We start from the raw sequence: 15436 nt of genomic DNA on the forward strand, positions 1-15436 counted from the left end.
ATGTATTCAAATATTTTTTTCATGCTCTATTTACTACTCTAATAAAATATACAAGTAATACTATTAATCCTCTAATAAAAATAGTTGTAATTATTATTGAATAAAGTGAAATTGAAATAATATTATAAATTGTCAATCTTATAGTTACTGCAATTAATATGATTTTTATTAAAAATGAATGATCAAGTTAAGTAATATAATACTAACCTATAATCCTCAATTTCGTTGGTTCGAATCAAAAATTTCTGACCAAGCAAGATCGGTTATCAGCTTTGTTTCCTCGCCAAGTAATCAGTTTTGAAATAACATTTTTCTCCGCTTCCTGAACTGTCACACCTTTCAGCCAAAGAAAGCGGAAAGGGTGAAAAGCGAAGGGGTGTGGCTCGCATGGTGCCTTGTCGTTTGCGAAACAACGTTTCTTTGATCCTTTTTGAATATAAGTCACGTTACCTGAATACTGACTTAGTAGTAAATTTTTTTTAATTGTATATATTTACGAAATTGGCAGCATTTTTCATATTTTAATAACCTCCTTTCTATGTTACAACCATGCAAAATATGGAATATTCCGTGAAGGTTAAAAAAAATTTATGAGTTAACTGAACAATGGATAATTAAAAATTTACATGTAATTATGCGCAATTCTTTTATAATTTGTTTAACTCTTCAGTATGAAGAAAAATAAGTATTAAGTTATCCCGTAAGTTCGTGCCGAAAGCGAAAAATATTTTAATGAAAATCCAAGGAAATTCTATAGTGACGACATAATCTTACCAAAAAAAAAAAAAGCCGTGGAATGAGAAGACGCTTATTTTTTCTTTTTTTTAAATCAAATTTAAAGGTTCCCGAGAAATATTGATCTGTATTATAAAATTTGACACGAACTTATGGGATGACCTAATACAAAAGAAAAATAATTAATTTTGAATTATCAGCAAATTTTAGTAGACACCAAACTCGTAAAAGCAGAAAAAGTTACTCGTTGTTAGGAAATAACATTATTTCCTAATTAATTCCCGTATTGTGAAAATAATATTGAATTATTTTGTTAGAAACTCACAGGTACGTGTGTAGAGAATACACGATTTTATTTTAACTAAAATTAACTTAGTTTTACAACTAAGAGACTATTTTGAAAAATAAGAATAATGTGCACTTTAAGAAACGTTCAGAGTGCTATTCCCCTTTGCTAGGTTTTTCGGATACATATATACCGGGTGTCTTTTTTAACTGGACACGGTGGAATATCTCGGAAGGAACTAAAGCTGTAGAAAAAATGTTCTTGCAAAAGTTGTTTGGTATGATGGGGGACATGATGTGGTATAAATAGTTTTTTCGCGTGTATAGTTGTGGGGGAGATTTCAAGGTTAGGTTTGTTCTTTTTAAACGGAACATATTTATTCACACTGTGAATAAGCCTTGCAGATTTGGACTTTCTTTCGGGACGTTAACACACACTGACTAACACGTTTTAAAAAAAACCTCAAAAACACCGTTTATCGCGCGGACTCTAAGTGTTGAGAATCACGACTAAGGGAGGCTATTTACCCGACATTTCTGTTGACTTTGAAATACTAAATTAATTGAAATATATCGTAGATAATTTCATACAACGCGTTCAATAGTGTTAAAATTATGTTTCGAACTCTTTTGCTTATTTACATAAATACATAAATGCAGCCCAATCTGACTTGATCACTCGAAACAGAGTCTTCCGCTTCCGGTAATTAAAGAAACGTCTTCCATAAAACTTTGTAACTTTATTTAGACAAGAATATAACAAACTTACTTAAACTTATTATTATTTGCTGTAATAAACAATACCATCTTATGTTAGAGAAAACTTAAATGAAAATGACCATAGAGTGTATAATAAAATTACATACGTAAAATACATGGAATACAAAATTACTTTAATGTACGATCGTTTAAATGAACCCATGTAATTTTAACAGAAAATGTTTTTCCAAAGTATAGCAAAGGAAAGAAAAGTTTGACGCCGTTAAATCAAGTGAAACACCCTGTGTATTTAAATGGTCTAACAGTAATTTCTAAACAGACCATGTATATTATAATATACGAATAAATTAATATCGTTGCTGATTAAACGGGACTTTACCATCCTCTTTCCCATAATATTTCTAAAGAAGGTAAGGCTAAGGCTTGAATATGTACAGTTGGTTGAACCGATTAGTGACGTCGTAAATTAATAAAAGGGATCGGGGCAACATCGATTGATATTTAAAATTTTTTACGATTTCGATATTTAAAATTTTTAAAACTGCTGCTTAGAATCTTTCATTCAAGCTATGTATATGATATTAAGCCTCTCTTGTCTTTTGCTCGATAGTAATTGCCGTATTAGTAAAAGCTAACCTGTAATTGTTAATGATTAACCATCGGATGGGTCATTTCTGACCCATCATAAGATTTGTTTGTCTATACATCAGCGAATCAGTTTTTTCGTCAAATTTTTATCCAAATACATCAAACTACGTTTCTCAGGAACTCTCATTTTTTTTTTTTTTTTTTTTAATGGGAGTATGTTGAAATCGCCAGAATATCAATATAAAAAAAATACAGCATCCCATTTAAAAAGGTAGATATGATCTTGAAATCTCCTTTTCATCTTCACTCACATAAAAGTATTTAAGTTTTGTACATAACGTTTTTCCATATTACTACGAATAACGGTAATATTCCAAGTGCACAATGTTTTTGCCCCACCCTGTATATCCCGTAAACCTTACACGCGAATAATACGGGTCACAGATGACCCGGTTTCGTCGGTCGCCGGTGAAAATCTTTTCTAATAAAATAATAATAACGGTCCATAAATGGACAAAGTTTTTGCCCCACCCTGTACATACCACGAACCGTACACACACGCAAATACCTAGACAGATAACCTAGCTTCGTCGGCCGACAGTTAAACCGCAGACAAATGTTTTTAAACACGCCGCAACAAAAGAACCATTTCCGAATTGACATGGTACGGCCCTGAGCGTGGCTCGAACTTCTTATCTCCCTCGAACTGCAGTTTCGACGTCTGGATTACGTGCCTGTATACATACTTTGGACGCCTAACCAATTTTACAACCTCGGTACATTGCTTTCACCGACTGTACTATCCTCGTACAATACGATAAACCTCGTTTTTAAGTTTCGTCGCACCTCTGTTACACCGTGAAATAAGGAAACGCAGGAAACTTAACTGAACTTCTTGTCCTACGGTGGAAGTGTAACGTCTAAACAGCACACGTGTTTATTTTTAGCCAGTTGAATAAACGCGAACAGTGACTTGTTGATATTTTATTGATAGAAAAATTATTTTTTGTCGCGGTCTGTACAACCGACGGAGTACATATTCAGTAGCCGAGCGTTAGTAAGTAGTACCGGGGCATGAAGTGGTGGGGGGGACCGGTGAGCAATGGATCGTCGACCCTCGCAGTCGGCAGTTAACGTTCGTCGAAGGTGGTGCTAAATATCAGCAACGGTGGTAATTTTGTTTGTCCGTTTGTAATTTCCTTCGGTTCTTTCACTGCGCAAAAACCGGAATTATTTTCCGCTTGGCCGTGATGCTCTTCGAAAAGCAGGATTTTGTAATTTATGCTCGAGAGAATTAGTTAATTTCATACGAAATGAAATATACACTGTGTTACGATGATGAATATTTATCGGTATTTCGTGTCAATTGGTACAAACTTGTTAACATATTCATACATCTGTGCTGCATAACGTTCGGTGATATTAACGCAACAGTGAAACTTTCAGCAAAAGAATAGTGTTGACTTTTTCAATAAACCAAAATTTCAGTGTTGCTATGTTGTTTCTTATAAATTGTATTTACCGAGGTTCTCGTAGCAGGATGATATTCTCAAGTTAATCCGAAAATATGCGTATATTAGTGAGATCTAATGTAAGATTCGTTGAAACGGTAAATTAAACGAATATCGAGAGATACGTGAAATTCGTTGAACGGGAAGTGTCTGAAACAAATAAGTACCCCCGTTAAATTGCAGTAGTCGTCGAGGGTAACAAGGGTGGTTCTGCTCGAGGGCTATCCCTTGATTATCCCGTGCAATGACGCATTCGATGTTCACACAGGTATTTCGCTGTTATCGATCCTTTGAAACTCATCGACACGTGTATCTGTGAGCTTACGCAGTTTTGATTGTCAAAGGTACTTTTCCAAATCTGACGAATTGTCGTGAAATTAAATGCCACGACTGACGATACGCGTACAATTCTATCGGCAATTATTTAATATGCATCAGCAAGAGTTTGCAATTGCTTGCGATTACCTTAGGCTTATCATAACTCTGTCAAATGTGTCTATCGAAATTCTGCTTTCGTAAATTGCATAGTGGTGTCGAAATGAGTGATTGATAATAAAAAAAATTCACACATGATCTAGTTAGAAGCACTGTTTTGTAATAGTACGAAAGTGTAAGGAACATGTGTATATTAGCGTTGATTGATCTGTTACTGTGAAACTACTAGAAACATTGTTGATATAGTGGTGGAAATACGTGATACGTCAACCGATTAAAGTATCAAATGGTGAGTTTTTTTTTTCTATTTAAATGACTGATTTCAGAATAGTTCGCATTTTATTGGTTTATTTGTCACTCTATAAACGTGGGTCAATTTCGTTCGGGCTTTTGTTCGTTCCTCGACTCCATTGACTCGGAAGGTAATGTAGACTGCGGATTTTTATGCAAATTTATATTTTCTGTGAATATAATTGAAACAGCAGAAGCTGGATAGGCAATTGTTTTATTCGCTAAATATTTCAACGACTACTATATTTTAGTTTTATTTACATATTTTTGCCTATTATGTGCATTCTGCGTATTTTTCTGCTTCCAAAATTTCCATAAATGCGTAAAAATCCGTAGTCTGGCAATAAGTAACGGACTTTTGTTCCTCGTCCTGAGAAAAAGGTTCTGGGCAGTGAAATCTTATTTAAAATGTTTAAGGCAGCTATATGAATTTAAAAAATTTTTTTGAAGACTTTCGCCCATTAAAAAGACGCGTCGAACATAAATGACCCACGCTTACGGTTTAAAGACGCTAAAAATACATTCACAGAGTTAGGGTTGTGAGTATATATATCAGAAAAAATTGTAATACCGTGATTTAAGTCATATTATTCTATTAAAAAAAATCTTATCTGCATATGTATTTCACTTTAACCGTTCATTCTATTCCATTGATATAGTTTCCATTGTTCTATGCAAATTAGCATATTTGCAATGATGGTAGTCAGTAGATGGCAGGTATATTAAGCCCAAACAACAGATTGAGCCACTCAGAAGCCAAAATGATAAACTCTACGTTTTGATATTCTTCCAGTTTTAGTATCGAAGCACGGTGCTTAATTCTGCATAAACTAAAAAAATTTAATAAATTTTATTTAATGGAGTTAGTCACTTTGGCTTCTGAATATAACAAGTCTGGACATTCTGTCAAGAATTGATCAGGAAAAGCGAAAGAAGATTGCTAGATTTGCTTTCAAATGTCATAATATTTATTCGCTGCGATTAATTTAACATCGATAAGTAATCTGCTTTGATATTAACTTACGAATTATAAACGTTGTTTTATTAATTCATCTACTTTCACAACAGAAACTAAATTATTATTATCAGGATCACTGTAAAGCAGATTCAAATGCTTTTGACATGTTTTTAACAATTTAAATAATTTTTACGCCTACAATTTTTAATCGAAAGCATATTCACTGTATCAAACTTCACTAATACTCTTAAATTCATTTATTAATAAAATCAAATTCATTTACTCAAAATCCAGAAATTGAACTCGATCATTGATAAAATTAAATTCATTTATTTAAAATCCTAAGATTAAACTCATTTATTAACGAAATTAAATTCATTTATTTCTATTCGATAATTAATCGATGATATATTCATCGTATCGAAACATTACTTATGCTCTTAAATTCATTTGCAAACATTTCTTCCACGTATTCGAAACACTTTCGGACTACACCTTAACAGCATCGCAACAATAACATTTATTTCGTGAAAAGAGAGAAATGTTTCTACGAGAGCGTTTCTAAATATAAACCATCTAGAAACGGAAGAATGAAAAGCGTAGCCGTCGTAGTTTTTCGTTCTCGAAAGGAGATCTGTGTTTATTTGAATCTTCAGGGTAGTAGGTGTCGCCCCATGGCAAAGGGATCGTCGAATATTTATTGTTCCTTGATCGTTTCTTCACCGATAATATAAGCTCGGGGAATTACCGTTGACGTGTTTCCATCAGTTTGAACACGCCTTCAAAAAGCTGTATTTAGAGAAGAAGCTGGGTTTGACCCATGCGTAAAGTGACCAGACATGCTGATTTCAATTTTGTGTTGAATGCTGCACTGATTTTAAGAAAACCAACTGTAAATATATATAAAACTAATTGAATATCTCAGATTTGGACAATGAAAAAAAGTCAAATAGGGTTCGATACTTTGAAAAACATATTAATTGTTAAGTTTGGACAATTTTAAACAATGTAGAATTATTTAAGGCAATTTCTTGTTCAAATAAATACATGTAACCATTGTTTAAGTATTAGGTACTTAAGTATTAAGCAATCACTATATTTAATAACAAAAATGCAAAGAATTTGATTTGTTTATTTTTTTAAATTCGTTAAATACGACAATTAAATTAAAATGTAATTTTATTTCATTACAGTTATGAAAATATATCTGCTTTTCTCTTCTTTAATATAAATTGTTGGAATCCGGGGAGGAAGGTAGATGTCGATTATATTTTAGCAATATAACTTACTTTAACGATGACACTTACACTCGCGAACTCCGAATTTACGAGGCGCGAACTTCACGAAGGGAAGAGACGTTGTGGTTTTCTGCTGTGTACTAGATCGACAGCTCTAAACTATACTCGCTTGGTTTCTATAATGATCTTCTGAGGGATTTTTCGGGTGTACTTATAAGGAAGGGATTTGGGGTAGAAGGTGAACTTGGTTCTGGTGACGAATTGCTGGACAGGACTTTGAAGGGACAGTCAGCGGGGACAGTTAATTCTTAAGAGTGGCTTGGTGACTCAGTGTCAATAGGCGGTTGGTTATTGTTGTATTCCGCGGCTCGCGATTCCTTGCGTTGGTTTATTATATTCAATAGGTACGCGGTAGGAGAGCCTGACGGAAACTGGGGCGAAATAAGGGAGCTATTCTGCGCGTAGTACTATTCGACTTTATTAGACAGTTCGGTGACGTTCGGTGCGTGAAGACCACTAGACAAAAATCTGCTGTTTCGACGGAAAAGGTTTCTAGATATAGGTTCGGTAAGTACGAGAGTAGGGGTTGGTCTCAGAGGTCAATGTAGGGAGAGGCGGTGAGGTCTAGGTTCAGCGATGAGTAAAGGATGATGTGGAGGTCTAGGTTTCGGGGTGACTAACGTTAGGATGATGCGAATTTGTTTACAGTTAAGGAAAGAAGGCAGGATGACTAAAAACTAATGAAAGATAGGAGAGAGGCATACGACATTATATTGGATTATGGGAGTTATTGGTTGTTAAATAATTAATAATCCTTATTTTAAACTATAAACTTTTTATTGGACACAAGGAAGGTTCGCTTTTCTACTTGATGGTAAGAGCACTGTATACCGACTGAGAATGCTCCTTACGCAACGCCCTAATATTGTCTACGACCCCGCTTGGGACCGAAGGGCCTTTTGTCACTTATCATAAACATTTAGATCTCTACTAAACAGAGGTGGTAAGGCTAAACGGATTTCTCCGAACGTATACAAAAGTAATATATATACTTCCTAGTAAGGCGTTAGATTAATTTTTGTTATATCTAACTGACTGATAAATCTAACAGGTTATCCGACAAAATGTTGCCTCCAGAAAATCTGGTCAGTTTATCCACGAGAACCTTTCGTCTGACTTACAGCCTTTTCAGAGTATGTTTGCGATACGTGCAGTAAAATAGAAAGAAGCGTTTTTTCTAGTCACTTGCCATTTGGAAGATCAACTTACGTAGTAAATGAAAAGAGGAAATGCGATATTTCCTGAACGTTTTAAGCACTTTGGCGCATATCTTATTTGGTCCTTAATCAGAAAGGGGTTCGGATATTACCATTTAGTGAGTCATATATGAGCCGTTCAGTGCACAAATCGATTAACTCCACTTTTTGAAAAATCTGAAATTTAAGTGTCAAAGCACTTGGTATAGTCGTAACTTTTTATATTTATAATAATTTCTCGACTTCTCATTTTATGGAGTTAATCGATTTGTGCACTGAACGGCTCAATTGTCGTTTCGATAATTTTTGTAATATTAGGGTCTGATTCACTTGGGCAGTTAATTGTGTAGATAATTATGCAAACACTTGAGTGCGTATTGGGTTTCTTAAATCTTCAATATCTTCACAATTGAATATGAACTTTATCAGTGATGATTATCAATTTCTAAATAAAAATCAATAGAATTCCAAATAATTTCAATAGTATTCAGAAGGATAGTGAATAATAAATTTCAGTAGAATTCCAGAAGATAATGAGTAATAAATTTCCATAGAATTTCAGAAGAAGAATAAATAATAAATTTCAGTAGAATTCCAGAAGATAATAAAGAATTAATTTCAATAGAATTTCAGAGAAATACTAAATAATAAATTTCAATAGAGTTCAGAAGAATGCTAAATAATAAATTTCAGTAGAATTCGGAAGAATACTAAACAATAAATGATAAATTTCGACAGAATTCAAAAAGTGAAGCATTTCTGTTCTTCAAGAGCACAATATGAGATACTGCTCGAAGTGAGACAAAATGTATCCGAATAGCTACCGAGAAGGGCAATATCTCATCAGCAGGTATTCGAAGAGGCGTTACACGTCAGTTTATCGATGTAAAACGGAACGTGCCACGATGACGTTCACAAAGAACACCTTTTGCGCCGATGTGGCGATTAAATTCTCAGACGAGTTCTTGCCCGAATTCCGAAAATAATGCCAGCCTTTGAAAATCAAGGGTTATCCGATGCCTTCGTTTACGTCAGTCTTGTTTCAAACAGTTCCTCCCTAATTGTGCCAGAACCGGAATGGATGATCAGGACACCCGTTTTCGCGGCTCCTGATTACCTTTCGCGCCGAAATTAATCAGTCTAGAGAGTGATCATCAGGCATACGAGCATAATCGAACGATTACGCAGCAACGATGTATTCTTAAGCGTGATTAAAAGTCTTGGAAACATAAAATTGTGCATAAATTGACGTTGAGAAGAAGACAAATACCCATATGAGCCGTTCAGTGCACAAATCGATTAACTCCACTTTTTGAAAAATCTGAAATTTAAGTGTCAAAGCACTTGGTATAGTCATAACTTTTTATATTTATAATAATTTCTCGACTTCTCATTTTATGGAGTTAATCGATTTGCGCACTGAACGGCTCATATGTGAAGAGTATATTCAGTGACGTGGCACGCAAAAGTCTCTAGCAACTTTAAACCAGATTTCTTCTTAATTAATAGGCATAAGTAGCTTTCGCCAATATTACTTCAGCTTTTATGCTTACTCATTGTGAGTAATAATGAATGAAAAATGATCTTAGTAATCTTGCATTTGGAAAATTTTCTTTTTTTTACAGTAAAAAAGAATTTTACATAATACATTTTACTTTATTTAGCATAATACGTGTTACAACCAGAATATTGTTTATAGAGAACGTTCAGAAAATTAACAAACTTCCATAGTTACTAGCCTATTCGGTGTTCAATTTGCACCCGTCCCTCGAATTACACGGTTTCGCGTTAACACGGTTTTCAAATTTCAAAAAAAAAACATTTTGTGTTTTATTTCGATTATGCATTTTTTTATGTATTTTTTTGTAACTCAACGACGGATTTAACCGTGAGAAATTAATGTTAGCGACTCGGATAGTGATACTGTTCCACAAGCAAAGAAAATACGAGTCCCAGGTTTTGAGTGTTCTGACGAAGATTGAAGACTGTTTTTATTTTTTCACCTCTTTATTTTTACATTATTCTTGTTTTTGTTAAAGAAAAGTTGTTTACGTTTATGTGCTTTTCCTTCTTGTAAATAAATAAATGAGTTGAAAACATACAAACTTTACGTCTTTGAATACGTTTTGGATGTACTAGAGCATCGATCCATTTTTCCGTACGATCCTTGTCTCATTTTACACGGTTATTACGAACGTATCCACGAATTTTCTTTGTATTCTTTGATTCGATTTACACGGCTTAAAATTTAGTTCCGATCCTTCTTTTCTATATGCGAGCTCTGTCTCGTTTTGCACGATTTTTGTGTGGAACGTATCTACCGTGTAATTCGAGGGATATGTGTACGTTTCATTTACGAACGAAAAATGTGCTCAAACTAAGGAAACGAATATTTTGGTTAACGTTAAAAGTGAGCGTACTAGATTCGTAGTATTTTTGCAGTTTAAATGGTAAACCGACTGACTAGAAGCGAACAGAGGTTTTGTACCCCTTCGAGCACAGCCGCAGCCTATAGCGACCTATTCTGAAACGTAGCATGAGGGTTCTGACTCTTGCAAACTTGGCGCTCGAGAATCGATAATGGTGAAATCAACCTCACCGGAAGTCCTTGACCCAGGTCGCGCGTGTGATTGCAGCAGCACCGATATCCCATTCCGAGCTTAATCGGTATCAGCAAAAATTTTACAAGAAAAACTTCTGTCATTGTGTGATTCCCTTCTTAGACTGTAAATTAATGCGCATAATTAGGGGACCTTGTCGGTAAAATGATACAACGCTACGTGTGACATGCTGAAGTATTTACTCGTTAGATGTAACGGTTCATCCTGGTTTCATATTCAATCGTATTTTATTCTCGACGTACCGCACATACGTAAAAGTGAATCGCTTTTATAGAAACAGAAGTATTCTATAAAGTGTTTATACTTAGATCATTCTGAAAGTTCCCGCGGTTTTAACCATTGTGTAGGCAACCAAAATGTTCACGGTTGTTTCAAGCTTCAGTATTCAACATTTTTCTTCTGGAAACGTACACTACCGGCCAAAGTTTGGATTTGCACAAAAATTCCCAGAAAAAAGTCAGCAGCTTTAGGAATTTTTTAACGAATTTCGTATCGTTCAAATCAATCGATATGAGATAAATTGCTATTTACCTCCACAATATCGATGTCAAGTCTGTGAAAAATTAGTAGCAGATTCAGTAGTGTATATCGACGTAAAAATGTATAAAAAGTGAGATTCCGGAGCGATTTTACGATACTTTCACAGGAACGTAAAAGATTGTTAAAGGAAAATACAAACATTAGACTGCTCATTTTGAAAAAAAGAAAGAAAAACACGAGACAAGTAAAAATCGAGATCTTCCTGCACAGTGTTCCATATTAGTTCACTTTATTACTATTTATTTGTTATTATTACGAGACTGCAGGCTGAATAATTTTTGTTTATCTTAATAATTTTGTAACAACTCAAGTTCACTTCACATTCGGTGCCCTAATACTTACAGTGTATGTGCTCATACCCATTTTTCTCTGCTCTCCTTAAAGAAGGTGATTAGGGATGTAAAATGAAGACAAAAATGATGTATAAACATGGTGTCAAAAACCGATACTCAATGAGATAATGAAGATTTCAACTTCAGCAATATGTTTACAATGCGGTGCAACTGTATCTACACTATTTCGTGTCCATTGTTCAGTTTCGCCTAATTGTCAGTCAATAAACATCAAAAGTTTTATAATTTGGTATCACACGATTACGATAGTTTTCTGTCTATTTCCCAAATACTACATGCATATCGGTGTATTTACTAAATGCAAAAGCCATTGCAACATTCGATTTCCAGTACTAACAACCGAAGACTAAAGATTTAACTTGTACATGCTCACCAGAGAAAATTCTTTCATTTAAACAAAAGCACTGATAGACAGGGTTGATCTACACATTCGATAAATCTATCAGTTCAGGTTTCGTTACACTTTGACAAGTTTATATCTTATTAAGTATCGGTTCTTGACACCATGTTTGTACAACATTTGTATCTTCATTTTACCTCCGTAATGGCCTCCTGCAAGGAGACCAGTGCATAGCAGTGGATATCCTGTAGATAGATTAACGCTAAAGGTACGGAAGAGTCGCATTCGAATTTCTTACAAATCTCATTTAATTCCATGTCTCCTCTTCGTCGAAACAGAAAAACAGACGTGCTGGAGTAACTGCTTCGAGACAACGGAATATTTGTTACAAAGTTACATAGAATGCAAGGCGTTATTGACCTTACAGAATATCTTCTAAGAAAAACAAAGGAATTATTATCATTCTATCATTTATAATTAGATGGCTGATCAAATCAATCGATTGCAATATTACCTAATATCGCACATTATCTAATATCCGAGAATTTAATGAATTAATTGACAAAATAAGGTATGACCCATCAGCAGCTTTCCAAAAAAGTGAACATATTTTCTGCATTTCATTTCTATTTCATTTCGATACGAATCAAATTTTTTAATCACCTTTTAGTTACATAAAAATTCACTTTCGGAAAGTTAGGTAAATTTGACCCGGCTGGTCCTTATTGTGTTAATTCCCTTATAAAAGTGTTATCTGAACGAAGGTCTGAGCCTTCGAATGCTACTACAGAGAAAACTAATCGATAGTACAATATCTATGGAACTTTTCTACTTCTAGATTCTAAAAATGTATGTTTCATTTTACAAATCAAAAAAATGTTGAAATGTTAATACAATTTTAAAAATTATAAACAATTTTTTTTTCACGAATAGAGGGTGCCGGGTGGTGGAGGCGTGATTGTGGGGGGTGGCAGTAGTTCGGCCACCCCCCAAGGTGCACAACAGGGCAGCAACCTGGTATACCGCGTAGTGAGCTCCAGACATCCTGGCGGCGGTCATCACTCGCATGTAAAGAAATCGGACAGTTCCCAGCAAACGGAGAACTCGGCGTTCAAACACCAGCAACAACAGCCAGGTTCGAACAGCTCGACAAACAGCTCGACGAGCAGCAGTTCAAACAGTCAGCAATGGAGAAAGTACATCGAGGCTGGGGCTGCAAGGGATCGGGAGAGAGACAAGGAGGGCGCACCCCCGAGTCCTAGTCCCTCCAGGCGATCCCAGGTAAACATTTATATAGTTTTGTCCCTTCGAAAGTCGTTGTTACGCTGGACAATATTGATTTTCGAGATAGTCCGTGTATCTATTTTAACGCAGCTTTAGAATTTTAGTTTCACACGAGCATCCTTGTGATTTACATTTTGCCTGTATCGAATTAACTTTCATCTCGTCCTTTCTCCTTGTGTCGCATAGGATAAGCATCGGAAACAGGCCATGGCTGAATATGCGAACGGCGAGAAACCACAGAAAGTCTCATCAGGAACGTCGACCAGCGGCAGCAACAAAGTCAGAGGTGTGCCCCAGAGTTTCGGATACGTTAAACGACACAGCGCCGGTACCAGCCCCAGCCCTAACGGAGTTCAAAACGGTGGCAAGGATTCTACGAGAACAGCTCAAGTCAGCGCAGTCCCGAGAACGAAAGTAAGTGCAGACTTTGTTGATTTTCTGTGATATTAAATGGAACTTTGTAAATGGGTGTTATTTGCTTTACTTCACTGTCGCAGGTTAAAGTGTCTGGTGGTACGCAAACATGCACCACCGAGCTTCAAGCAAACTCCTCCGCATTGAATCAAGGACATCACTATAAGAGCTACAGCCTCACGGGTCCGAGTGCCAGTCAACTTTCACAATCGGTACGAGATCGCCTTATGCTCGGATCGCAAAGTTTACCGAAGCCTGGTAGCCCAGAATTCACGGCGCTGTTCGCGTCTGCACATCATCGCGAAAGAGGATCCGGCGCAGGACCAACAACCACTTCTTTCTCCCCGAGAGTGCTTAAGCCATCCGATGGAAGTCTTAGCGACACGTGCAGCAATTATGCACCACCTGACCTTCAAGGATATTATAGTACCAATAGTCCGTACACCACGTCTTGGATGAGACATAGCAATACATACACGCCAAGTGGACGTTCTCAAGGCAAGTTTTTAAGCCTTCGATGTATAATAGTTTCAGTTGATTTATGATTAGTCTGCTCACAAGGAGTCCCGAAGTGTGTAAACCATTGATTTTAATGAGATTTACGTATGGTGTAATTCTTGAAGAATAGTTTACACGTATTTTCTTTCACATCCCTGAATCCATGTTAAAGGGGTGAAATTAACTCTTAATGTTGAGATTGAGAAACCTATTCGGCACAATATCACAGAAATTATTGAGTCTGCAAAAAGACTTGGAGTGTACATGTTGTATATTTTTTAAGGACAAATTCACATACGTGAGAAACTTATTGAAATATCCATCTGACATTTTTAGTTAGTTTTTTAAAGTGTTGATACATTTTCATTTGACTTCTGGTGAAAGAACAACTTACAGATAAATTGGAATTTTTTGTATTTTAATAAAGGATTACTGTATTCCGGATTTACTTATATTCTGTATTGCAATAGTTGAGTATTTATGGTCGTGAAGGTTATAAACCTTTACGTTATTTTAAGCAATAACGTTATAATATGTATTATTAGATAATCTTTGAATAGTTGGAATTGTGATCTGGGTAAGCATACTAGGCTCCGAGATGTTGGACCAAATAGATTCTCCAAACATAATTGTTGGAGCTATATTCACTCCTTCGACGTAGATTTTAAATTATGTAAAAAAAAATGCATGTCAAATATATTTTCGAAAACTGCAGAATAACTGAGTTTGATCAGAATCGATGATTCACATTTGGGAACTCTCACTTATTAATTCAATTTATTTTATTACTCAATTTTCTACAATTTAAAAGATTTATTACTCAATCTTCTACAATTTAAAAGATAATTGTAGCAATATATTTATATCGTTTTGTACAAGTACATATAAGCACAAATTTTATACATTTCAGTTATTTGTTTCGAAATTATGATAAACGAGAACATTTAAATATCTCCTGCACTGCATCCAAATATGTGAAAAAATTGTCTAATACACAGTTAAACTGTGCACAAATAAGATGCTATAAATAAAATTTTGCACAAGATTATTTTTATTCGAAAATAATATTTTTTAAATAGAATCATGAAATCATTCCTATATTTCTACAGAAGGTGAACAATCAAATTAAACAGCATATAAGAACGTATCATTCTGATTACCTAGTTTCGAAATATTTTAATCTGAAAATAAATAACATCTCCAGAAGGTGTATTCAGATATAGGTATTCAAACGTAAATATCATATCATATTTACTGCAACTAAAATTAAAAGTGTTTATCACTCGTCACGGTATTTTTTCTATTGCGTTCCTTTTCTGTTGTAACAGGAAATCAAAACTGCCTATACATTTGTTGTTGGACTGATTGC

General features: G+C 35.0%; 1 protein-coding gene across 1 annotated transcript in view; it reads left to right on the plus strand.

Moving 5' to 3' along the window:
• LOC108576714 (protein sickie) overlaps positions 1 to 15436 on the plus strand; it is a 334182-nt gene that overhangs the window by 227859 nt on the left and 90887 nt on the right. The window contains exons 10-12 of the mRNA XM_017939771.1: positions 12805 to 13152; positions 13342 to 13569; positions 13653 to 14067. Of these exons, the coding sequence (XP_017795260.1) occupies positions 12805 to 13152; positions 13342 to 13569; positions 13653 to 14067 (991 nt within the window). The remainder of the gene's footprint in view (positions 1 to 12804; positions 13153 to 13341; positions 13570 to 13652; positions 14068 to 15436) is intronic.

This window comes from Habropoda laboriosa, unplaced genomic scaffold (genome assembly GCF_001263275.1).
Source record: "Habropoda laboriosa isolate 0110345459 unplaced genomic scaffold, ASM126327v1 scaffold423, whole genome shotgun sequence".
NCBI classification, from domain to species: Eukaryota; Metazoa; Arthropoda; class Insecta; order Hymenoptera; family Apidae; genus Habropoda; species Habropoda laboriosa.